The sequence below is a fragment of the Oncorhynchus clarkii genome, chromosome 10 (assembly GCF_045791955.1).
Source record: "Oncorhynchus clarkii lewisi isolate Uvic-CL-2024 chromosome 10, UVic_Ocla_1.0, whole genome shotgun sequence".
NCBI lineage: Eukaryota > Metazoa > Chordata > Actinopteri > Salmoniformes > Salmonidae > Oncorhynchus > Oncorhynchus clarkii.
This window is the reverse complement of record NC_092156.1, coordinates 7,157,787-7,182,855: the sequence shown is the minus strand read 5'-3', so window position 1 is coordinate 7,182,855 and position 25,069 is coordinate 7,157,787. Positions and strand designations below refer to the sequence as shown.

Sequence of the window (25,069 nt, the reverse complement as noted above, 5' to 3'; positions counted from 1 at the left end):
TTGTATTGGGGACAGTAGCATCAGTAATCTACTTGAAGGAAAATGTTTTTATATACAGTACCAGTCAAAGGTTTTGACACACCTGTCATTCAAGGGTTTCTCTTACTTTTTACTATTTTCTACATTGTAGAATAATAGTGAAGACATCAAAACTATGAAATAACACATATGGAGTCATGTGGTAACCAAAACTATGAAATAACACATATGGAGTCATGTGGTAACCAAAAAAGTGTTCAACAAATCGAAATGTATTTTATATTAAGAGATTCTTCAAGGTTGCCACCCTTTGCCTTGATGACAGCTTTGCACACTCTTGGCATTCTCTCAACCAGCTTCACCTGGAATGCTTTTCCAACAGTATTGAAGGAGTTCCCACATATGTTGAGCACTTGTTGGCTGCTTTTCCTTCACTCTGCGGTCCAACCTATCCCAAACCATCTCAACTGGGTTGAGGTTGGGTGATTGTGGAGGCCAGGTAATGTAATGCAGCACTCCATCACTCTCCTTCTTGGTCAAATAACCCCTATACAGCCTGGAGATGTATAATAGTCCCACTAAGTGCAAACCAGATGGGATGGCGTATCGCTGCAGAATGCTGTGGTAGCCATGCTGGTTAAGTGTGCCTTGAATTCTAAATAAATAATTGACAGTGTCATCAGCAAAGCACCATCACACCTCCTCCTCCATGCTTCATGGTGGGAACCACACATGTGGAGATCATCCATTCACCTACTCTGAGTCTCACAAAGGCACTGTGGTTGGACCCAAAAATCTCAAATTTGGACTCATCAGACCAAAGGACAGATTTCCAAAAGTCTAATGTCCATTGCCTGTGTTTCTTGGCCCAAGCAAGTCTCTTCATCTTATTGGTGTCCTTCAGTAGTTTCCTTTGGAGTCCTTTGCAGCAATGTGACCATGAATGCCTGATTCACGCAGTCTCCTCTGAAAAGTTGGTGTTGAGATGTGTCTGTTACTTGAACTCTGTGAAGCATTTGGGCTGACATTTCTGAGGTCCAGTTAACTCTAATGAACTTATCTTCTGCAGCAGAGGTAACTCTGGGTCTTCCTTTCCTGTAGCGGTCCTCATGAGAGCCAGTTTCATCATGCACTTGATGGTTTTTGCGACTGCACATGAAGAAACTTTAAAAGTTCTTGAAATGTTCTGTATTGACTGACCTTCATGACAGTAATAGACTGTCGTTTCTCTTCGCTTATTTGAGCTGTTCTTGCCATAATATGGACTTGGTCTTTTACCAAATAGGGCTATATCTGTATACCACCCCTACCTTGGCAGAACACGACTGATTGGCTCAAACGCATTAAGAAGAAAATCAATTCCACAAATTAACTTTTTAGAAGGCACACCTATTAATATGAAATGCATTCCAGTTGGCTACCTCATGAAGCTGGTTGAGAGAAAGAGTGTGTGGCAACAGTGTGCAAAGCTGTCATCAAGGCAAAGGGTGGCTATTTTGAAGAATCTCAAATATAAAATTGGAGTGGCCATCACAAAGCCCTTTCCTCAATCCTATTGAAAATATGTGGGCAGAACTGAAAAAGCGTGTGCGAGCAAGGAGGCCTACAAACCTGACTCAGTTACACTGTTACGGTGCGTGAATGAGGACCCAAAAGCGAATTAACGTAAACAGAGCTTCTTTAATGACAAAGCATAGGTAGGCTCAGATGGACCGGCAGATTCCGACAGGACAGGACAAGGTTGCAGCAAACATGACGATAGTCTGGTTCAGGCATGAATAACACAAACAAACAAGAATCCGACAAGGACAGGAGCAGAAACAGAGAGAGATATAGGGACCTAATCAGAGGGAAAAAAGGGAACAGGTGGGGAACGGGGTGAATGGGTAGTTAGAGGAGACAAGGGACAGCTGGGGGAAAGCGGGGGAGAAAAGGTAACCTAACACGACCAGCAGAGGGAGACAGGGTGAAGGGAAAGGACAGAGACAAGACAACATGACAGTACCCCCCCACTCACCGAGCGCCTCCTGGCGCACTCGAGGAGGAAACCTGGCGGCAACGGAGGAAATCATCAATCAGCGCACGGTCCAGCACGTCCCGAGAGGGAACCCAACTCCTCTCCTCAGGACCGTACCCCTCCCAGTCAACTAGGTACTGATGACCACGGCCCCGAGGACGCATGTCCAAGATCTTACGGACCCTGTAGATAGGTGCGCCCTCGACAAGGATGGGGGGGGGGGGGGGGAAGACGAGCGGGGGCGCGAAGAACGGGCTTAACACAGGAGACATGGAAGACCGGGTGGACGCGACGAAGATATCGCGGAAGAAGAAGTCGCACTGCGACAGGATTAATGACCTGAGAGATACGGAATGGACCAATGAACCGCGGGGTCAACTTGCGAGAAGCCGTCTTAAGGGGAAGGTTCTGAGTGGAGAGCCAAACTCTCTGACCGCGACAATACCTAGGGCTCTTAGTTCTACGCTTATTAGCAGCTCTCACAGTCTGCGCCCTATAACGGCAAAGTGCAGACCTGACCCTCTTCCAGGTGCGCTCGCAACGTTGGACAAAAGCCTGAGCGGAGGGGACGCTGGACTCGGCGAACTGAGATGAGAACAACGGAGGCTGGTACCCGAGGCTACTCTGAAAAGGAGATAGCCCGGTCGCAGACGAAGGAAGCGAGTTGTGGGCGTATTCTGCCCAGGGGAGCTGTTCTGACCAAGACGCAGGGTTGCGAAAAGAAAGACTGCGTAAGATGCGACCAATAGTCTGATTGGCCCGTTCTGCTTGACCGTTAGACTGGGGGTGAAAGCCGGAAGAGAGACTGACGGAAGCCCCAATCAAACGGCAAAACTCCCTCCAAAATTGAGACGTGAATTGCGGACCTCTGTCCGAAACGACGTCTGACGGAAGGCCATGAATTCTGAAAACATTCTCGATGATGATTTGTGCCGTCTCTTTAGCAGAAGGAAGCTTAGCAAGGGGAATGAAATGAGCCGCCTTAGAGAACCTATCGACAACCGTAAGAATAACAGTCTTCCCCGCTGACGAAGGCAGTCCGGTGACAAAATCTAAGGCGATGTGAGACCACGGTCGAGAGGGAATAGGAAGCGGCCTGAGACGGCCGGCAGGAGGAGAGTTACCGGACTTAGTCTGCGCGCAGACCGAACAAGCAGCCACGAAACGACGCGTGTCATGCTCCCGGGTGGGCCACCAGAAACGCTGGCGAATGGAAGCAAGCGTACCCCGAACGCCAGGGTGGCCGGCTAACTTGGCAGAGTGAGCCCACTGAAGAACGGCCAGACGAGTAGGAACGGGAACGAAAAGAAGGTTCCTAGGACAAGCGCGCGGCGACGGAGTTTGAGTGAGTGCTTGCTTTACCTGCCTCTCAATTCCCCAGACAGTCAACCCGACAACACGCCCCTCAGGGAGAATCCCCTCGGGGTCAGTGGAGGCTACTGAAGAACTGAAGAGACGAGACAAAGCATCAGGCTTGGTGTTCTTAGAGCCCGGACGATAAGAAATCACGAACTCGAAACGAGCGAAAAACAGCGCCCAACGCGCCTGACGCGCATTAAGTCGTTTGGCAGAACGGATGTACTCAAGGTTCCTATGGTCAGTCCAAACGACAAAAGGAACGGTCGCCCCCTCCAACCACTGTCGCCATTCGCCTAGGGCTAACCGGATGGCGAGCAGTTCGCGGTTACCCACATCATAGTTACGTTCCGACGGCGACAGGCGATGAGAAAAATACGCGCATGGGTGGACCTTGTCGTCAGAGAGGGAGCGCTGAGAAAGGATGGCTCCCACTCCCACCTCTGACGCGTCAACCTCGACAACGAACTGTCTAGAGACGTCAGGTGTAACAAGGATAGGAGCGGATGTAAAACGATTCTTGAGGAGATCAAAAGCTCCCTGGGCGGAAACGGACCACTTAAAGCACGTCTTGACAGAAGTAAGGGCTGTGAGAGGAGCTGCCACCTGACCGAAATTACGGATGAAACGACGATAGAAGTTCGCGAAGCCGAGAAAGCGCTGCAGCTCGACGCGTGACTTAGGGACGGGCCAATCAATGACAGCTTGGACCTTAGCGGGATCCATCTTAATGCCTTCAGCGGAAATAACTGAACCGAGAAATGTGACGGAGGAGGCATGAAAAGTGCACTTCTCAGCCTTCACAAAAAGACAATTCTCTAAAAGGCGCTGGAGGACACGTCGAACGTGCTGAACATGAATCTGGAGTGACGGTGAAAAAATCAGGATATCGTCAAGGTAAACGAAAACAAAGATGTTCAGCATGTCTCTCAGGACATCATTGACTAATGCCTGAAAGACAGCTGGAGCGTTAGCGAGGCCGAAAGGAAGAACCCGGTATTCAAAGTGCCCTAACGGAGTGTTAAACGCCGTCTTCCACTCGTCCCCCTCCCTGATGCGCACGAGATGGTAAGCGTTACGAAGGTCCAACTTAGTGAAAAACCTGGCTCCCTGCAGGATCTCGAAGGCTGAAGACATAAGAGGAAGCGGATAACGATTCTTCACTGTTATGTCATTCAGCCCTCGATAATCTATGCAGGGGCGCAGAGACCCGTCCTTCTTCTTGACAAAAAAAAACCCCGCTCCGGCGGGAGAGGAGGAGGGGACTATGGTACCGGCGTCAAGAGCTACAGACAAATAATCTTCGAGAGCCTTACGTTCGGGAGCCGACAGAGAGTATAGTCTACCCCGGGGGGGGGTGGTTCCCGGAAGGAGATCAATACTACAATCATACGACCGGTGTGGAGGAAGAGAGGTGGCCCTGGACCGACTGAACACCGTGCGCAGATCGTGATATTCCTCCGGCACCCCTGTCAAATCACCAGGCTCCTCCTGTGAAGAAGAGACAGAGGAAACAGGAGGGATAGCAGACATTAAACATTTCACATGACAAGAGACGTTCCAGGAGAGGATAGAATTACTAGACCAATTAATGGAAGGATTATGACAAACTAGCCAGGGATGGCCCAAAACAACAGGTGTAAAAGGTGAACGAAAAATCAAAAAAGAAATGGTTTCACTATGATTACCAGAAACAGTGAGGGTTAAAGGTAGCGTCTCACGCTGAATCCTGGGGAGAGGACTACCATCCAGGGCGAACAAGGCCGTGGGCTCCTTTAACTGTCTGAGAGGAATGTCATGTTCCCGAGCCCAGGTCTCGTCCATAAAACAGCCCTCCGCCCCAGAGTCTATTAAGGCACTGCAGGAAGCTGACGAACCGGTCCAGCGTAGATGGACCGACAAGGTAGTGCAGGATCTTGAAGGAGAGACAGGAGTAGTAGCGCTCACCAGTAGCCCTCCGCTTACTGATGAGCTCTGGCTTTTACTGGACATGAAGTGACAAAATGACCAGCAGAACCGCAATAGAGACAGAGGCGGTTGGTGATTCTCCGTTCCCTCTCCTTAGTCGAGATGCGGATACCTCCCAGCTGCATAGGCTCAGCTCCCGAGCCGGCAGAGGAAGATGGTAGTGATGCGGAGAGGGGGGCATCGGAGAGCGCGAGCTCCTTTCCACGAGCTCGGTGACGAAGATCAACCCGTCGCTCAATGCGAATAGCGAGTTCAATCAAGGAATCCACGCTGGAAGGAACCTCCCGGGAGAGAATCTCATCCTTTACCTCTGCGCGGAGACCCTCCAGAAGACGAGCGAGCAAGGCCGGCTCGTTCCAGCCACTGGAGGCAGCAAGAGTGCGAAACTCAATAGAGTAGTCAGTTATGGATCGATTGCCTTGACATAGGGAAGACAGGGCCCTGGAAGCCTCCTCCCCAAAAACAGATCGATCAAAAACCCGTATCATCTCCTCCTTAAAGTCCTGATACTGGTTAGTACACTCAGCCCTTGCCCCCCAGATTGCCGTGCCCCACTCACGAGCCCGTCCAATAAGGAGAGATATGACGTAGGCGACACGAGCAGTGCTCCTGGAGAAAGTGTAGGGCTGGAGAGAAAACACAATATCACACTGGGTGAGGAACGAGCGGCATTCAGTGGGCTCCCCAGAGTAACACGGCGGGTTATTGATTCTGGGCTCCGGAGATTCGAAAGCCCTGGAAGTGGCCGGTGGATCGAGGCGGAGATGGTGAACCTGTTCTGTGAGGTTGGAGACTTGGGTGGCCAGGGTCTCAACGGCATGTCGAGCAGCAGACAATTCCTGCTCGTGTCTGCCTAGCATCGCTCCCTGGATCCCGACGGCTGAGTGGAGAGGATCCGAAGTCGCTGGGTCCATTCTTGGTCGGATTCTTCTGTTACGGTGCGTGAATGAGGACCCAAAAGCGAATTAACGTAAACAGAGCTTCTTTAATGACAAAGCATAGGTAGGCTCAGATGGACCGGCAGATTCCGACAGGACAGGACAAGGTTGCAGCAAACATGACGATAGTCTGGTTCAGGCATGAATAACACAAACAAACAAGAATCCGACAAGGACAGGAGCAGAAACAGAGAGAGATATAGGGACCTAATCAGAGGGAAAAAAGGGAACAGGTGGGGAACGGGGTGAATGGGTAGTTAGAGGAGACAAGGGACAGCTGGGGGAAAGCGGGGGAGAAAAGGTAACCTAACACGACCAGCAGAGGGAGACAGGGTGAAGGGAAAGGACAGAGACAAGACAACATGACATACACCAGCTCTATTAGGAGGAATGGGCCAACATTTACCCCACGTATTGTTGGAAGCTTGTGGAAGGCTACCCGAAAAGTTTGACCCAAGTTAAACAATTTAAAGGCAATGCTACCAAATACTAATTGAGTGTATGTAAACTTCTGACCCACTGGGAATGTGATGAAAGAAATACAAGCTGAAATAAATAATTCTCTCTACTATTATTCTGACATTTCACATTCTTAAAATAAAGATGTGATCCTAACTGACCTAAGACAGGGCATTTTTACTAGGATTAATTGTCAGGAATTGTGAAAAACTGAGTTTAAATGTATTTGGCTAAGGTGTATGTAAACTTCCGACTTCAACTGTATATATATTACATATATATATATATATATATATATATATATATATATATATATATATATATGAGTTCCACGACCTACAAGACAGATCGGTTGAGGGACGAGTATCGCGTAGGAGTGAAGCCATCTGACGTGAGGCAATGCTTAAATGGCAAAATAATCTAATATCACAATTGACTTGATTTATATATATTTATATTATTATAATCATTTATGTTTAGCTCACATAATATAATTTCAAGGTATACAATAAGGTGTCTGTAATAGAATACACGTATTTCTGTCTCTTTCTAAATACTGTATATTTTACAACGGTGAGGGAGTGCCAAGATGGAGGCACGATGGCTTCAAAACAGCACCCCCTGTCTGTCATCTAGTGTATATATACATATTGAATGATGAATCTGTGGTTGTGTTAAATGTCTATTCACAAGTCATTACTGTCCTGATCATCTATCTTCAGAAAGGGACAGTCAGCGGGAAATATATTTTCTGATTTACATTTGGTTGAGTTGTCAACTAACATCAACAAAAAAATGTCACCATTGGATTTAGGTTAAAAGTTGGGTGAAAATCTGACTAAATTCTTTCAACGTTGATGACTTCTGCAAATCCAATCGGTTTTCCACAGTGATTCAAGGTAATCTGGCATAGAATATAGAATCTGGCACTTCTAATGTTAACCTATAGAATCTGGCACTTCTAATGTTAACCTATAGAATCTGGCACTTCTAATGTTAACCTATAGAATCTGGCACTTCTAATGTTAACCTATAGAATCTGTCTCGTCTGATGTTAACCGATAGAATCGGGCTCTTCTCATGTTAACCTATAGAACCTGGCCCTTCTCATGTTGACTTATGTTGCCTCTCATGATCCTTGGAGAGTTACTGAATGACCTGCCACCGACCTGACCTCAGCTCGCTATCAGAGAGTTACTGAATGACCTGCCACCGACCTGACCTCAGCTCGCTATCAGGGAGTTACTGAATGACCTGCCACCGACCTGACCTCAGCTCGCTATCAGAGAGTTACTGAATGACCTGCCACCGACCTGACCTCAGCTCGCTATTAGGGAGTTACTGAATGACCTGCCACTAACCTGACCTCAGCTCGCTATCAGGGAGTTACTGAATGACCTGCAACCGACCTGACATCAGCTCGCTATCAGTGAAACAGGAGGGGAGAGATGTCTTCATCTTGTTGCTATGCTAATTGGCAATGGTGTGGTAATGGTATGGTTATTTTGCTGTATAATGTTTGGCAGGGTGGTGTAGGTTCAGAGAGACAGACACCACCTGTGTGCAGCACAGCTTATCGTGCAAATACTAATGATATTAGGAAGAAGAAGCAACGATTTAATGCTTTTATGAGTATTATAGACTGGACCCATGGTTATTCTCCTCATTTTCTATAGGTGTTGATGAAAGAATGCATGTTGCGTATCAAACAGGGGTCTTACCTCGTAACACCATAGGCTGGAAAGTTGATTGTGTTTTTGATGAACAGTGTGAAGTTCTCTGCCGACATCAACAGCGCAGGGCTGCACAGAAAACAGTAGAACAAATGAAAACAAAGACCAACAAAGCATAAACACACACACAGACACACACACAGACACACACACAGGCACACACACAGACACACACACAGACACACACACAGACACACACAGACACACACAGACACACACACACAGACACACACAGACACACACACAGACACACACAGACACACACACAGACACACACACAGACACACACAGACACACACACAGACACACACAGACACACACAGACACACACAGAAAGGTCATAACAAGAAATTGGTAGAGACCGTTTTTATTTCAGCCTACAAATAATTTGAGTCCAAAGGTTGTTCAGTACCATTCAGTACATAACACTTCTGATGAGTAATTAAAATGTTATACCTGTAAAGCTTGAACATAATTTGATTGATCGTACATACTCTGGGATACTGCCGTCATCTTCCACAGGACACCAGGCTAGCACCTCACACATCTTTGTTGTGTTCACCAAGCACTTCCCCGTCATATGTCCTTGTGGTGGGGTGGGGGTGGAGTGTGACAAAGACACGGAGAAAAGACACGAGGGATATAGCTTTTCCAACATGGAGTAACAACTATGAGCCCACAGATTAGGGTTGTCACCATATCAGTAAGGCGATTACTCGAGAGGTTTCGAGGCAAGGACACAACACATGAAGCTGACTGAATTCCCTGAGGAAAACAGTCCTAATGTTGGAAACAAACAGCCTGATGTTGTCGCCCAGAATCACATGTTTCTTTAACCTGTTATATCACACTATGTTCCATACAGCAGGGTTTTTTAAAGAATCACATGTTATATCACACTATGTTCCATACAGCAGGGTTATCTAAAGAATCACCTGTTATATCACACTATGTTTCATACAGCAGGGTTATCTAAAGAATCACCTGTTATATCACACTATGTTCCATACAGCAGGGTTATCTAAAGAATCACCTGTTATATCACACTATGTTCCTGTTATATCACACTATGTTCCTGTTATATCACACTATGTTCCTGTTATATCACACTATGTTCCTGTTATATCACACTATGTTCCTGTTATATCACACTATGTTCCTGTTATATCACACTATGTTCCTGTTATATCACACTAAGTTCCTGTTATATCACACTATGTTCCTGTTATATCACACTATGTTCCTGTTATATCACACTATGTCCCATACAGCAGGGTTATCTAAAGAATCACCTGTTATATCACACTATGTTCCATACAGCAGGGTTATCTAAAGAATCACCTGTTATATCACACTATGTTCCTGTTATATCACACTATGTTCCTGTTATATCACACTATGTTCCATACAGCAGGGTTATCTAAAGAATCACCTGCTATATCACACTATGTTCCTGTTATATCACACTATGTTCCTGTTATATCACACTATGTTCCTGTTATATCACACTATGTTCCTGTTATATCACACTATGTTCCTGTTATATCACACTATGTTCCTGTTATATCACACTATGTTCCTGTTATATCACACTATGTTCCTGTTATATCACACTATGTTCCTGTTATATCACACTATGTTCCTGTTATATCACACTATGTTCCTGTTATATCACACTATGTTCCTGTTATATCACACTATGTTCCATACAGCAGGGTTTTTTAAAGAATCAAAGCGTTTAGACTGCTTCGTGTTTGCCTTGTTGCCAGGGGAAAATCAGTTATCGTAGTATCGTGACAACCAGTACCACAGATGAGGATGTCTTTTAACTCGAAAAAATGACTTCCACTTTAAATAGAACTGCTGTTTCAATCATCCACTCATCCAAACGTCTTAAAACCTTGACTAAAATGTGTGTCATTACAGAACACCAAAGGAAATGGGTTCAGTGAGTCTCTTTCATCTCTCACTGATTTTATACTGTAAGGATCATTTCTTTCTGCATGATAAGCATGGCTATTATCTGTGTGTGGTCCTGTCTCTCTGGTCCTGCCTCCCTGGTCCTGTCTCCCTGGTCCTGTCTCTCTGGTCCTGTCTCCCTGGTCCTGTCTCTCTGGTCCTGCCTCCCTGGTCCTGTCTCTCTGGTCCTGCCTCTCTGGTCCTGCCTCTCTGGTCCTTTCTCTCTGGTCCTGTCTCCCTGGTCCTGCCTCTCTGGTCCTGCCTCCCTGGTCCTGCCTCCCTGGTCCTGCCTCCCTGGTCATGCCTCCCTGGTCCTGCCTCTCTGGTCCTGCCTCCTTGGTCCTGCCTCCTTGGTCCTGCCTCCCTGGTCCTGCCTCCCTGGTCTTGTCTTTCCATGTCCTGTCTCTCCCTGTCCTGTTTTCCCTGTCCTGTTTTCCCTGTCCTGTCTCTCCCTGTCCTGTCTCTCCCTGTCCTGTCTTTCTGGTCCCGTCTCTCTGACCCTAGCTGGATTGGCAGAGTAGTGTGAAAAAGATTTACACACACGGTAAAGTGAGCCACCCTACAGGACATGATCATAAGACCGGTTCACCCTGAGGGCTTTAACAGCTTCTGTTCTGTTTGCTTGCCTCTAGTTTCAACCGCAGTCTAACCATTAACCAGCACATCCTTCTCAAGGACACAAGGATATATAGATGCCCCCCCAAGTCAACATGACAGTGGTGGCGTCAACAGATCTAAATCATCTGCCAACAGCAGATGATGAAAGTGAAAGGGCTGATCTGGTTCTGAGAGCTTGAAGAGGCTTGGCTGTAACCCAGAGTCACATAAGGACAAAATACACAACCAACCCTTTCAACTGCCACGTTATATAGGCTTTAGAATTGTTATTGGATATACTGCTACTACGCTACAATTTATCTGCCTGTCTCTGACTGTCTGCCTGTCTCTGACTGTCTGCCTGTCTCTGACTGTGTGCCTGTCTCTGACTGTGTGCCTGTCCCTGACGTGTGCCCATCTCTGACTGTCTGCCCGTCTCTGACTGTCTGCCCGTCTCTGACTGTCTGCCTGCCTGTCTCTGACTGCCTGCCCGTCTCTGACTGTCTGCCCGTCTCTGACTGTCTGCCTGTCCCTGATTGTCTGACTGTCTGCCTGCCTGTCTCTGACTGTCTGCATATGTCTCTGACTGTCTGCCTATGTCTCTGACTGTGTGCCTGCCTGTCTCTGACTGTCTGCCTGTCTCTGACTGTCTGCCTATGTCTCTGACTGTCTGCCTGCCTGTCTCTGACTGTCTGCCTGTCTCTGACTGTCTGCCTGTCTCTGACTGTGTGCCTGTCTCTGACTGTGTGCCTGTCTCTGACTGTGTGCCTGTCTCTGACTGTCTGCCTGTCTCTGACTGTGTGCCTGTCTCTGACTGTGTGCCTGTCTCTGACTGTCTGCCTGTCTCTGACTGTGTGCCTGTCTCTGACTGTGTGCCTGTCTCTGACTGTGTGCCTGTCCCTGACGTGTGCCCATCTCTGACTGTCTGCCCGTCTCTGACTGTCTGCCCGTCTCTGACTGTCTGCCTGCCTGTCTCTGACTGCCTGCCCGTCTCTGACTGTCTGCCCGTCTCTGACTGTCTGCCTGCCTGTCTCTGACTGCCTGCCCATCTCTGACTGTCTGCCCGTCTCTGACTGTCTGCCCGTCTCTGACTGTCTGCCTGCCTGTCTCTGACTGTCTGCCTGTCTGTCTCTGACTGTCTGCCTGTCTCTGACTGTCTGCCTGTCTTTGACTGCCTGCCTGTCTCTGACTGTCTGCCTGCCTGTCTCTGACTGTCTGCCTGTCTGTCTCTGACTGACTGCCTGTCTCTGACTGCCTGCCTGTCTCTGACTGTCTGCCTGTCTCTGACTGTCTGCCTGTCTCTGACTGTCTGCCTGTCTCTGACTGTCTGCCTATGTCTCTCACTGTCTGCCTGTCTCTGACTGTGTGCCTGCCTGTCTCTGACTGTCTGCCTGCCTGTCTCTGACTGCCTGCCTATGTCTCTGACTGTGTGCTTGTGTCTCTGACTGTGTCTGTTTGCATGCTTTAATAGAATGAGAATCCAAGTCACTCAATCCATCCTGGATCCTGGCTGCTAAGAACATGGAAAGTTGTTGATCTAAATTAAGCAAACTTTTTCTTCTTGAATGCAGGGAAATTCCTGACTAGTCAAAATGTTTATCTTGGTGGCTTTGTTTTGTGTGACTAGTGTATTGTACATTTAGCTCATAGAAGCCCCAAAGTACAGATTAACTGAAACTGACCAAAGAACCGTTGAGAAAGTTAACCAACGATAAACCAACTTAATCCTAAATTTTTTTATTTTATTTTACCTTTATTTAACTAGGCAAGTCAGTTAAGAACAAAATCGTATTTTCAATGACAGCCTAGTGGGTTAACTGCCTGGTCAGGGGCAGAACGACAGATTTGTACCTTGTCAGCTCAGGGATTTGAACTTGCAACCTTTCCGGTTACTAGTCCAACGCTCTAACCACTAGGCTACCCTGCCGCCCCTACACTCTAACCACTAGGCTACCCTGCCGCCCCTACACTCTAACCACTAGGCTACCCTGCCGCCACCCTGCTGCTCAATGATGATGCAACTGGACACTTAAAACACCTGAAAGATTATTTTTTTTATTTTTTTTGCTCTCTGACAAGTGAAATCATGTGCCGTTTTAATTTCTGATAAATAACATTTAATTTCAGTTATCAGTACAGGGACACCGGTGGCTAGAAATATGTATAATGAGAATCCTCTATATAGTAATCATTTAAGAAAGTAAAGGATAGACGACGAAGGGCTCATTATTTCCACAGAACTCCCAGCCCCTCGTTGTTTATCCCTCATAACGTAGTCACAGAGACGATGGCTAGTGTGAGTAGTCAGGTAGGGAGGGGGTAGTGGTAGTAATGGATGGCTAGATGTGCCAATGCGGAGGGTAGTGAGGAGGGTTAGTTAGTCACAGTGTTTCTCAACCTTTTTCATACCAGGGGCCAACAAGCAATGTTTTTTCCTCCTCGGGGGCAACTTACATTCAAACTAGCACTGTAGAACTGACGACATTAGTGTCCGTTAACTATCTCAGGGACTGGCCGGTGATTTGCCATAGACTGGCGCTGGTCCGCGGACCAGAGGTTGAGAAACACCAGAGTTAGTGAAGGGGACTGTGCCACACTGTCACACTGCCATGCCGTCCGGACTTTACCATCTCCCGTACGTTCTGATCTCCCTTCACAGTCTGCGTCAGAGCTGCATCGATTCTTCGAGTTTGGGGGCTGAAACACAGGAGTTGGAGTGAGTGTACAGTACATTCGGAAAGTATTCAGACCCCTTCCCCTTTTCCACATTTTGTTACGTTACAGCCTTATTCTAAAATGTATTAAATATCTACACATAATACTCCTTTTGTTTTGTGTGCAAATGTATTAAAAATAAAAAACAGAAATACCTTATTTACATAAATATTCAGACCCTTTGCTATGAGACTCGAAAATTGAGCTCAGGTGCATCCTGTTTCCATTGATCATCCTTGAGATGTTTCTATATCCCGAGAGAACCAAGATTCAGTGAAACAGAGTATGTTAGTCACTGATGTCTCTCTGGAAAGAGATCCTCGCCCTGAACTCGTCTAATTTATTGTCCAGAGACTAAACATTAGGGAGTAATATAATCAGAAGCGGTGGATGGTGCGCCCGCCTCCTGAGTCGGACTAGAAGTCCACTCTGAACACCTCTTCTCCGCCGACGGCAACTTGGAGCAGCCAATGGGATGAGTTAAATTGCTCTGGGGGGTATGAACAAAGGATCCAATTCAGGAAAGTTGTATTCCTGGCCGTGATGCTGGTGAGTTACCGTCGCTCTGATATCCAAAAGTTATTTCCGGCTGTATGTAATATCACAATAAACATTCTGGGCTGATAGTGTAAGAAATAACACACAAAATTACGAAATACTGCAAAATTGCTTAAGATCTAGAAGGAGAGCTGCCATGTCTGTTGACGCCATCTTGTGCATCACGGTGGCATCCCGGTGGCAGCATCATTATATGGGGGTGTTTTTCAGCAGGGACTGGGAGACTAGTCAGGATTGAGGGAAAGATGAACGGAGCAAAGTGCCGAGAGATCCTTGATATAAACCTGCTCCAGAGCACTAAGGACCTCAGCCTGGGGTGAAGGGTCAGCTTCCAGCAAAACAACGACTCTAAGCACACAGCCCAGAGTGGCTTCGGGACAAGTCTCTGAATGTCCTTGAGTGGCCCAGCCAGAGCCCGGACTTGAAGCCGATCGAACATCTCTGGAGAGACTTGAAAATAGCTGTGCAGCGATGCTCCCCATCCAACCTGACAGAGCTTGAGAGGACCTGCAGAGAAGAATGTGAGAAACTCCCCAAATACAGGTGTGCCAAGCTTGTAGCATCATACCCAAGAAGACTCGAGGCTGTAATCACTGCCAAAGGTGCTTCAGCAAAGTACTGAGTAAGGGGTCTGAATACTTATGTGTTTTTTTTTTTTTTTTTTTTTCATTTGCAAAAATGTCAAAAAAAAATTTTTTGCTTTGTCATTATGGGGTATCTTGTTTAGATATTTAAAAAATAATAATATTTAATCCATTTTAGAACAAGGCTGTAACATAACAAACTGTGGAAAAAAGTCAATGGGTCTGAATACTCTCCAAATGCACTGTATATGTATACTGTATATATATATTAATACCATTCCACTGATTCCGCTCCTGTCATTACAACAAGCCCGTTCCTCCCAATTAAGGTGCCACCAATCTCCTGTTGGTGGCACCTTAATTGGGAGGAACGGGCTTGTTGTAATGACAGGAGCGGAATCAGTGGAATGGTATTAAATACATCAAACACATGGTTTCCATGGTTTCCAGATATTGAAGCCGTTCCATTGTCTCCGTTCCAGACATTATTATGAGCCGCTCTCACCTCAGCAGCCTCCACTGATATAGTTATATACACACAGACTGAGTGTACAAAACATTAGGAACACCTTCCTAATATTGAGTTACAGACGCTTTTGCCTTCAGAACAGACTCAATTCGTCGGGCCATGCACTCTACAAGGCATCGAAAGAGTTCCACAGGGATGCTGGTCCATGTTGACTCCATGTCGTCCCAGAGTTGGATCAAGTTGGCTGGATGTCCTTTGGGTGATGGACCATTCTTGATACACACGGGAAACTGTTGAGCATGAAAAACCCAGCAGCATTGCAGTTCATGACACACTCGAACAGGTGACATCAATAAGGGACCATAGCTTTCACCTGGATTCGTCTGGCCAGTTTATGTCACGGAAAGAGCAAGTGTTCCTAATTTTTTTGTACACTCCTGAATCATGATCTCTGTGCAAATTTAGGAAAAGCAAGGACATACAAAGAATGAAGAAAGTATTTTGAGAGGAGTTGACTTACCTCAGAACATTTTTCAATTTTCTGACCTTTGGTCATAATGTAGTTGGTCATCACCACAAAAGAAGAGTCCCCCTGAGGTACGAGAGAGAGAGGGGGGGGGGGAGAGGGAGAGGGAGAGAGAGAGAGAGAGAGGGAGAGAGAGAGAGAGTGAGAGAGAGAGAGGGAGAGAGAGAGTGAGAGAGGGAGTGAGAGAGAGAGAGAGGGTGGGAGTAGGAGACAGGGAGGGAGAGGGAGAGAGAGAGAGGGAGAGAGAGAGAGGGAGGGAGTAGGAGAAAGGGAGGAGAGAGAGAGAGAGAGGAGAAAGGGAGGGAGAGGGAGACAGAGAGGGAGAGGGAGAGAGAGAGAGGGAGGTATGAAATAGAATAATCTGTGATTGGACAATGTTGCAACTGTGATGGGGCTCATACTCTGGACTTCCTTGAGTGCCCTGTTAGGGTGAAGGAGATTGAGGTGTGAAGGATCGGGGCTGTGCAGCTGATCTCCCATGTGGAGGTGGTGAAGAGAGTCGTAAGAGGCAGCAGTGTTGAAGATATGGAGGTGGATGCAGGGCAACCAGTTGATAGTGTTTTAAGTCAATTGGTCATCTGGATGTGAAGAAGGTGGATTCTGTGGCATATGCAGTGCGTTCGAAAAGTATTCAGACCCCTGACTTTTTTCACATTCTGTCACAGCCTTATTTGAAAATGGATTAAATCAATAAAAATCTTCAGTAATCTATACACAATATCCCATAACAACAAAGCGAAAACAGGTTTTTAGACATTTTTGCAAATTTAAAAATAAATACAATATTGACATGAGTATTCAAACCGTTTGCTATGAGACTCGACATTGAGCTCAGGTGCATCCTGTTTCCATTGATCATCCTTGAGATGTTTCTACAACTTGATTGGAGTCCACCTGGGATAAATTAAATTGATTGGACATGATTTGGAAAGGCACACACCTGTCTATATAAGGTCCCACAGTTGACAGTGCATGTCAGAGCAAAAACCAAACCACGAGGTCAAAGGAATTGTCCGTAGAACTCAGAGACAGGATTGTGTCGAGGCACAGATCTGGGGAAGGGTACCAAAACATTTCTGCTGCATTGAAGGTCCCCAAGAACACTGTGACCTCCATTCTTAAATGGAAGAAGTTTGGAACCACCAAGACTCTTCCTAGCAATCGGGGGAGAAGGGCCTTGGTCAGGGAGGTGACCAAGAACCTGATGGTCACTCTGACAGAGCTCTAGAGTTCCTCTGTGGAGATGGGAGAACCTTCCAGAAAGACAACCATCTCTGCAGCACTCCATCAATCAGGCCTTTATAGTAGAGTGGCCAGACGGAAGCCATTCCTCAGGAAAAGGCACATGACAGCCCAATTGGAGTTTGCCAAAAGGCACCTAAAGACTCTCAGACCATGAGAAACAAGACTATCTCTTCTGATGAAACCAAGATTGAACTCTTTGGCCTGAATGTCAAGCGTCAAGTCTCGAGGAAACCTGGCACCATCCCTACGGTGAAGCATGGCGGTGGCAGCATCATGCTGTGGGGGTGTTGTTCATTGGAAGGGACTGGGAGACTAGTCCGGATCGAGGGAAAGATGAACGGGCAAAGTACAGAGAGATCCTTGATAAAAACCTGCTTCAGAGCGCTCAGGGCCTCAGACTGGTACATCTTCCAACAGGACAACGACCCTAAGCACACAGTCAAGACAACGCAGGAGTGGCTTCAGGACAAGTCTCTGAATGTCCTTGAGTGGCCCAGCAAGAGCCCGGACTTGAACCCTATCGAACATCTTTGGAGATAGATGTTCCCCATACAACCTGATGGAGCTTGAGAGGATCTGCAGAGAAGAATTGGAGATACTCCCCAAATACAGGTGCGCCAAGCTTGTAACGTCATACCAAAGAAGACTTGAGGCTGTAATTGCTGGCAAAGGTGCTTCAGTACTGAGTAAAGTGTCTGAATACTTATGTAAATGTGATATATATATTTTTTTATTATTATAAATTAAGAAACATTTCTAAAAACCTGTTTTTGCTTTGACATTATGGGGTATTGTGATGTCACTATGGGGTATTGTGATGTCATTATGGGGTATTGTGTGTAGATTGATGAGGGGAAAAAAACATGTAATATATTTAGAGTAAAGCTGTAACACAACAAAATGTTGAAAAAGTCAAGGGGTCTGAATACTTTCTGAAGGCTCTGTATAGCCACAGTGATTAATTGTACAGCACAACTTGTTGTTTTCTTTTGTTCTACTGTATTATTGACTATGTTTTCTTTATTCCATGTGTTGTTGTTTGTGTCGCACTGTTTTGCTTTATCTTGGCCAGGTCGCAGTTGTAAATGAGAACTTGTTCTTAACTAGCCTACCTGGATAAATAAAGGTGAAATAAAAATAAAATAAATTGTCTAAGAATTCCAAGAAGCAGAATGTCATTATATCTGTAGCTAAGAAGTTTTTGGGGCTCCAAGGCATCCCGGCAGAAGCACTATTGTCGCTAGGACATATCCCGTCCTCACAGGAGGCTTCTGCGCCTGTATTGAGACCTGATTAGAATTCGTTTTTTAAAGAAAAGCAGGTTAATTTTGTTTAGGTAATTTCTTTTTTGATAGTTTGTATGATATTTTATTTATTTTAACCCAAATATTTTCCTTTTTGGGATCGTTATTATCGAAATGCACATCCAATTGTTGCAAACGACCCCTACAAGTAGAATAACAACTTCCCCAGCCTTAAAAAGGAAAGAAATATCGGCGTGGCAACAAAAATAACTGATCCCCCTTAAAACCGGTTGCATTCAATTGTTCCGCAACTCCGTTTGGAAGCCTATAATCAATCCATCCACTGTTTGGAGAGGCGCGCCAGAACAGGAATACTTTACGCTTATTCCAGATGCCTAACAGAGATCTAAAAAAAAACACTTTACAGATTAAAGTCTCTAGAACCTTGCTATTGATTCTAGGTCGCAAACAGATGCCGCATTCAAAACAACTGGGAATACAAAAAATACGACGTCAGTGATCTTCAGGTCAGACATTCGGAGCTCTAAAAAAAGAGGCCAGATTTCCCGAGTTGGAATTCTGAATTGGATGACTGTTGAAGGTTGTTTTTTTTGGTGCTCATTGTTTTGAACAGCACTGAAGTCAGAGATTTCCGAGTTCCCAGTTGATTTGAAAGCGACATTACTCTCTCTCCTCCCACAGTGCTTAAAAAAGACACGCCTTTTTTGACACCTCTTTTCTCCCATCAGCACCCAGTACTTATAGATACAGCATTTGATAGTGCATTCAATGAAAATAATAAACATTAGACCATAGACCAGACATACCCTTCTTGGTCAGTTGGAAAAATATATATAATCTTTCCTCTCTACCTACTGGGCTGTCCCAACTACCTTGATAGTTCACTGGTCTAAATGTGTAACATTTGTTACAACATGACAAACCTTTTGTCACCGTTGTTATGGTAACAGACCTTATAGCCCCTCCCCATAGAAATATAATGACTGAATTAACATGAGGGTGCAGTAAAATAGCCCTGGCCTAGGCACTTCCTCGTTCTAGTAACACTATTTCTATGTCCCTCGCTATCCGGTTTCCTTCTATTGGCCCTCTCCCGAGTCTTGACCATGATGTCGTTCACGTCAATGTAAAAACTAACTCAGATGTAGAGGCCATATATAGCACAGTACATGTGGCCCTGCATTAATAAGGACTGGTACTGGAGCCCTCCTGCCTGGGTAACTGCATTAGATGTCATCAGACCTGGGTTCAAATACCATTTAAAACCATTTAGCTGAGCTTGATTAAACTTGCCTGTGAGCTTGCCCAAGCTTTCCAAAACGAAAACCTTGGCCGTCTGACACTCAAGGCAGGCTAATGTATTTGAAAGATATTAAATAGTATTTAAACCCACGTCTGGATGGCATGCTTGAGTAATTTCGGTCACTGATTGTGACCACATCGGGAAGAAGTGGTTATTATCGTGCGAAGAGACAGATGGGATAGCATCAATTCCTGTCAATGTTATAGAATGCAGTTAGTCAGTATAATTGAATTGTGGATGAATCTAATTAAGATATGTCTGTGTAGTGACAATAGTACAAGACCATTTGTACTACTACTACTGTAAATGCTCAATGTGCTACCTATTTTCATACTACTGTAAATGCTCAATGTGCTACCTATTTTCATACTACTGTAAGTGCTCAATGTACTACCTATTTTCATACTACTGTAAGTGCTCAATGTATTACCTATTTTCATACTACTGTAAATGCTCAATGTACTACCTATTTTCATACTACTGTAAATGCTCAATGTACTACCTATTTTCATACTACTGTAAGTGCTCAATGTACTACCTATTTTCATACTACTGTAAATGCTCAATGTTTTACCTATTTTCATACTACTGTAAATGTTCAATGTATTACCTATTTTCATACTACTGTAAATGCTCAACATACTACCTATTTTCATACTACTGTAAATGCTCAATGTACTACCTATTTTCATACTACTGTAAATGCTCAATGTACTACCTATTTTCATACTACTGTAAATGCTCAATGTACTACCTATTTTCATACTACTGTAAGTGCTCAATGTACTACCTATTTTCATACTACTGTAAATGCTCAATGTATTACCTATTTTCATACTACTGTAAATGCTCAATGTGCTACCTATTTTCATACTACTGTAAATGCTCAATGTGCTACCTATTTTCATACTACTGTAAATGCTCAATGTACTACCTATTTTCATACTACTGTAAATGCTCAATGTATTACCTATTTTCATACTACTGTAAATGCTCAATGTATTACCTATTTTCATACTACTGTAAATGCTCAATGTATTACCTATTTTCATACTACTGTAAATGCTCAATGTATTACCTATTTTCATTCTACTGTAAATGCTCAATGTACTACCGATTTTCTTAGTCTAGAAAATAAATGCTTTTGGGTGTAACACAGTTTTGAATAAATGAATCCAATACTATATAACCAGTATCAATGTAATTGTTTTGGAAATCACCATGATACTCAGGTAGATACCGTGAATAGATAAACAAACGCCATAGATCATTATAACAGACAAGGTCATCTTCAGGTAGATATCTTGAATATTATAGGTAAATAGATACGGACATAAGATGGCAGACTGTATAATCTTGATATGTGTTTTATCATCTTCTTTGACATTGATCTCCCTCCTCGTGACCGTCAGTCAACCAGTTCCGAATGAGATAGACTAACCGTGGTCACGCCTCTCAGAGCACACAGTGGTGTTTTCTTTACGGCTTAGATACCGGCAAACAATGAACTGTCACTTTGTTTACAGAGAGTCTCATGTTTGTCTATGTATTTGCCTAACGTGTGAGCAGGATCAGGGTGCGTACAAAAATAACCGCTGGGGAAAGTTAGGTACAGTTTCTCTCTCTCTCACGCCTGTTTGTTGACAATCAGGATGTGAGTGTTTTAAACTCCTGTCTCGGTAATCTTTATCTTCGTCAGTCTGTCAGATGTCTTCTGACTTCCATAGATGAATCTCTCTGTAGTACTTTATACTACACTACTATTACAATACGTCAACACTACTACTAAAATACTACTACGCTACTATTACAATATATCAACACTACTACTAAAATACTACTACGCTACTATTACAATATATCAACACTACTACTAAAATACTACTACGCTACTATTACAATATATCAACACTACTACTAAAATACTACTACGCTACTATTACAATATATCAACACTACTACTAAAATACTACTACGCTACTATTACAATATATCAACACTACTACTAAAATACTACTATGCTACTATTACAATATATCAACACTACTACTAAAATACTACTACGCTACTATTACAATATATCAACACTACTACTAAAATACTACTATGCTACTATTACAATACATCAACACTACTACTAAAATACTACTACACTACTATTACAATACGTCAACACTACTACTAAAATACTACTACGCTACTATTACAATAAGTCTACACTACTGTTACCTTACAAAACTACTACACTACTATTACAATACTAGTACCGTACTACACTACTACACTACTACACTACTATTACCTTACTAGACTACTACACCACTATTACCTTACTAAACCACTATTACCTTACTACACTACTACACTACTATTACCTTACTACACTACTACTATTACACTACTACAATAATATTACCGTACTACACTACTACTACACTACTGTTACCTTACTACACTACTATTACACTACTACTACTACACTCCAATTACACTACTACTACAATGCCACTAAACAACTACAACACTACTACCACAATACTATTACCTTATTATTACACTATTGCACTACTAGAACAATTCTACTACACAACTTTTACCTTAGTACACTACTAAACTACTATTACACTACTATTACATTTCTACACTACTATTACAATACTACTACACTACTATTACACTACTACTACCTTACTACACCACAAGTACAATACTACTACACTACCACTACACTACTATTACCTTACTACACTACTACTAAACTACTACTACACTACTATTACAATACTATTACATTACGACACTACTACACTACTATTCCAATACTACTACACTACTACTACACTACTATTACACTACTATTACACTACTACTACACTACTACTACACTACTACTACACTACTATTACACTACTATTACCTTACTACACTACTACTAAACTACTACTACACTACTATTACAATACTATTACATTACGACACTACTACACTACTATTCCAATACTACTACACTACTATTACCTTACTACACTACTACTACACTACTACTACACTACTATTACACTACTATTACCTTACTACACTACTACTAAACTACTACTACACTACTATTACAATACTATTACATTACGACACTACTACACTACTATTCCAATACTACTACACTACTACTACACTACTATTACACTACTACTACACTACTATTACACTACTATTACCTTACTACACTACTACTACACTACTACTACACTACTATTACACTACTATTACCTTACTACACTACTACTACACTACTACTACACTACTATTACAATACTATTACCTTAAGACACCACTACACTGCTATTACACTACTACTACACTACTATTCCAACACTACTACACTACTATTACCTTACTACACTACTACTACACTACTACTACCTTACTACACTACTACTACAATACCACTAAACTATAACACTACTACCACGCTACCACGCTACTATTACCTTCTTATTACACTATTGCAATACTATTACAATTCTACTACATACCTTTTACCTTACTAAACTACTACACTACTATTGCAATACTAATACATTACTACACTGCTATTACAATACTATTACCTTACTACACCACTACACTACTATTACAATACTACCACACTAGCAATACACTACTACAATACTAACCTACCTTACTATTACACTACTACAATACTACACAACAATTACCTCACTACACTACTGTTACACTACTGTTACACTACTATTACATTACTACACTACTATTACTACAATTACAATACTACCACACTACCAATACACTACTACAATACTAACCTACTATTACCTTACTATTACACTACTACAATACTACACGACAATTACCTCACTACACTACTGTTACACTACTGTTACACTACTATTACATTACTACACTACTATTACTACACCTTACTACAATACTACCACACTACTATTACACTACTGCTAAACTACTATTACCTTACTACACTACTATTACACCACTATTACCTTATTACACTGCTACTACACTACTACACTAATATTACAATACTATTACACTACTACTACATTACACTACTATTACCTTTCTACACTACTACCACACTACTACTACAATACTATTGCACTACTACACTACTACTACGATGCTATTAACTTATCACACTATTACTACACTACTATTACCTTACTACACTACTATTGCCTTACTACACAACTACAACACGACTACTACACTACTATTACGCTACTACCACACTACTATTACACCACTACCACACTACTATTACACCACTACTACAGAACACTGGTAAATGTCCTGTGAGACTCAGTTCCTAAAGGTTCTAGAGATCTGTGACCTTTCAGGTCACTCATTCATTCAGTAAAATGTCCTTCTTATAACAATAATACCTTAGTAGGTCCACACTCAGCCAATGACCCACCTGTACAGGGAAGACATAGTCAGCCACGTCCCAGATCCTCTCCTCTCCGGTCACATTGGTGTAACCCACCCCCTTCATCTTAGTCAAGACGGAACCCACGGCCGTGTCTGACGACTGGTAGCCTTTCTCATAGATGAACACCCACCTGGACAGGACACAGGATACCACCAGTCAATCAAACATTTTCATAAAGCCCCAACAGTTGTTGTTTACAGTAACCTGACCAAGACCCTAAAAAAGGTGGAAGAACAGTGGTAAGGAAATGAACCCTGGAAGGCAGAAACTTTGAGAGGAACCAGACTCATGCTAGTCGTTTCAGCGTCAGAGATACACTACATGACTAAAAGTATCTGGACCCCTGCTTGTCGAACATTTAATTCCAAAATCATGGACATTAATATGGAGTTGGTCACCCCTTTGATCCTATAACAGCCTCCACTCTTCTGGGAAGGCCTTCCACTAGATGTTGGATATTGCTGCTATAACAGCCTCCACTCTTCTGGGAAGGCTTTCCACTAGATGTTGGAACGTTGCTGCTATAACAGCCTCCACTCTTCTGGGAAGGCTTTCCTCTAGATGTTGGAACATTGCTGGGAGTTCGGGCACTGATGTTGGGCGATTAGGCTCGCAGTCGGCGTTCCAGTTCATCCCAAAGTTGTTCGATGGGGTTGAGGTCAGGGCTCTGTAAAGACCAGTCAAGTTCTTACACATCAATCTCGATAAACCATTTCTGTAAGGACCTCACTTTGTGCACGGGGGCATTGTCATGCTGAAACAGGAAAGAGCCTTTCCCAAACTCTTGCCATGAATCATGTAGAATGACGTTGTATGCTGTAGTGTTAATATTTCCCTCCACTGGAACTAAGGGCCTAGCCCGAACCATGGAAAAACAGCCTAAGACATTATTCCTCGTCCACCAAACTTTACAGTTGGCACAATGCATTG

At 43.8% G+C, this 25,069-nt stretch overlaps 1 protein-coding gene across 4 annotated transcripts in view; it reads right to left on the bottom strand.

Moving 5' to 3' along the window:
* The window catches only part of LOC139417961 (P2X purinoceptor 1-like), an 80,687-nt gene that overhangs the window by 16,882 nt on the left and 38,736 nt on the right, over nucleotides 1-25,069 (bottom strand). For 3 of the 4 annotated variants that reach the window (XM_071166988.1, XM_071166986.1, XM_071166989.1), the window contains exons 2-6: nucleotides 24,125-24,269; nucleotides 15,853-15,924; nucleotides 13,634-13,703; nucleotides 8,945-9,035; nucleotides 8,439-8,519 (exon numbers count right to left, since the gene is read on the bottom strand). In XM_071166988.1, the coding sequence (XP_071023089.1) occupies nucleotides 8,439-8,519; nucleotides 8,945-9,035; nucleotides 13,634-13,703; nucleotides 15,853-15,924; nucleotides 24,125-24,269 (459 nt within the window). The remainder of the gene's footprint in view (nucleotides 1-8,438; nucleotides 8,520-8,944; nucleotides 9,036-13,633; nucleotides 13,704-15,852; nucleotides 15,925-24,124; nucleotides 24,270-25,069) is intronic. The other variant, XM_071166987.1, reaches the window with a different exon arrangement.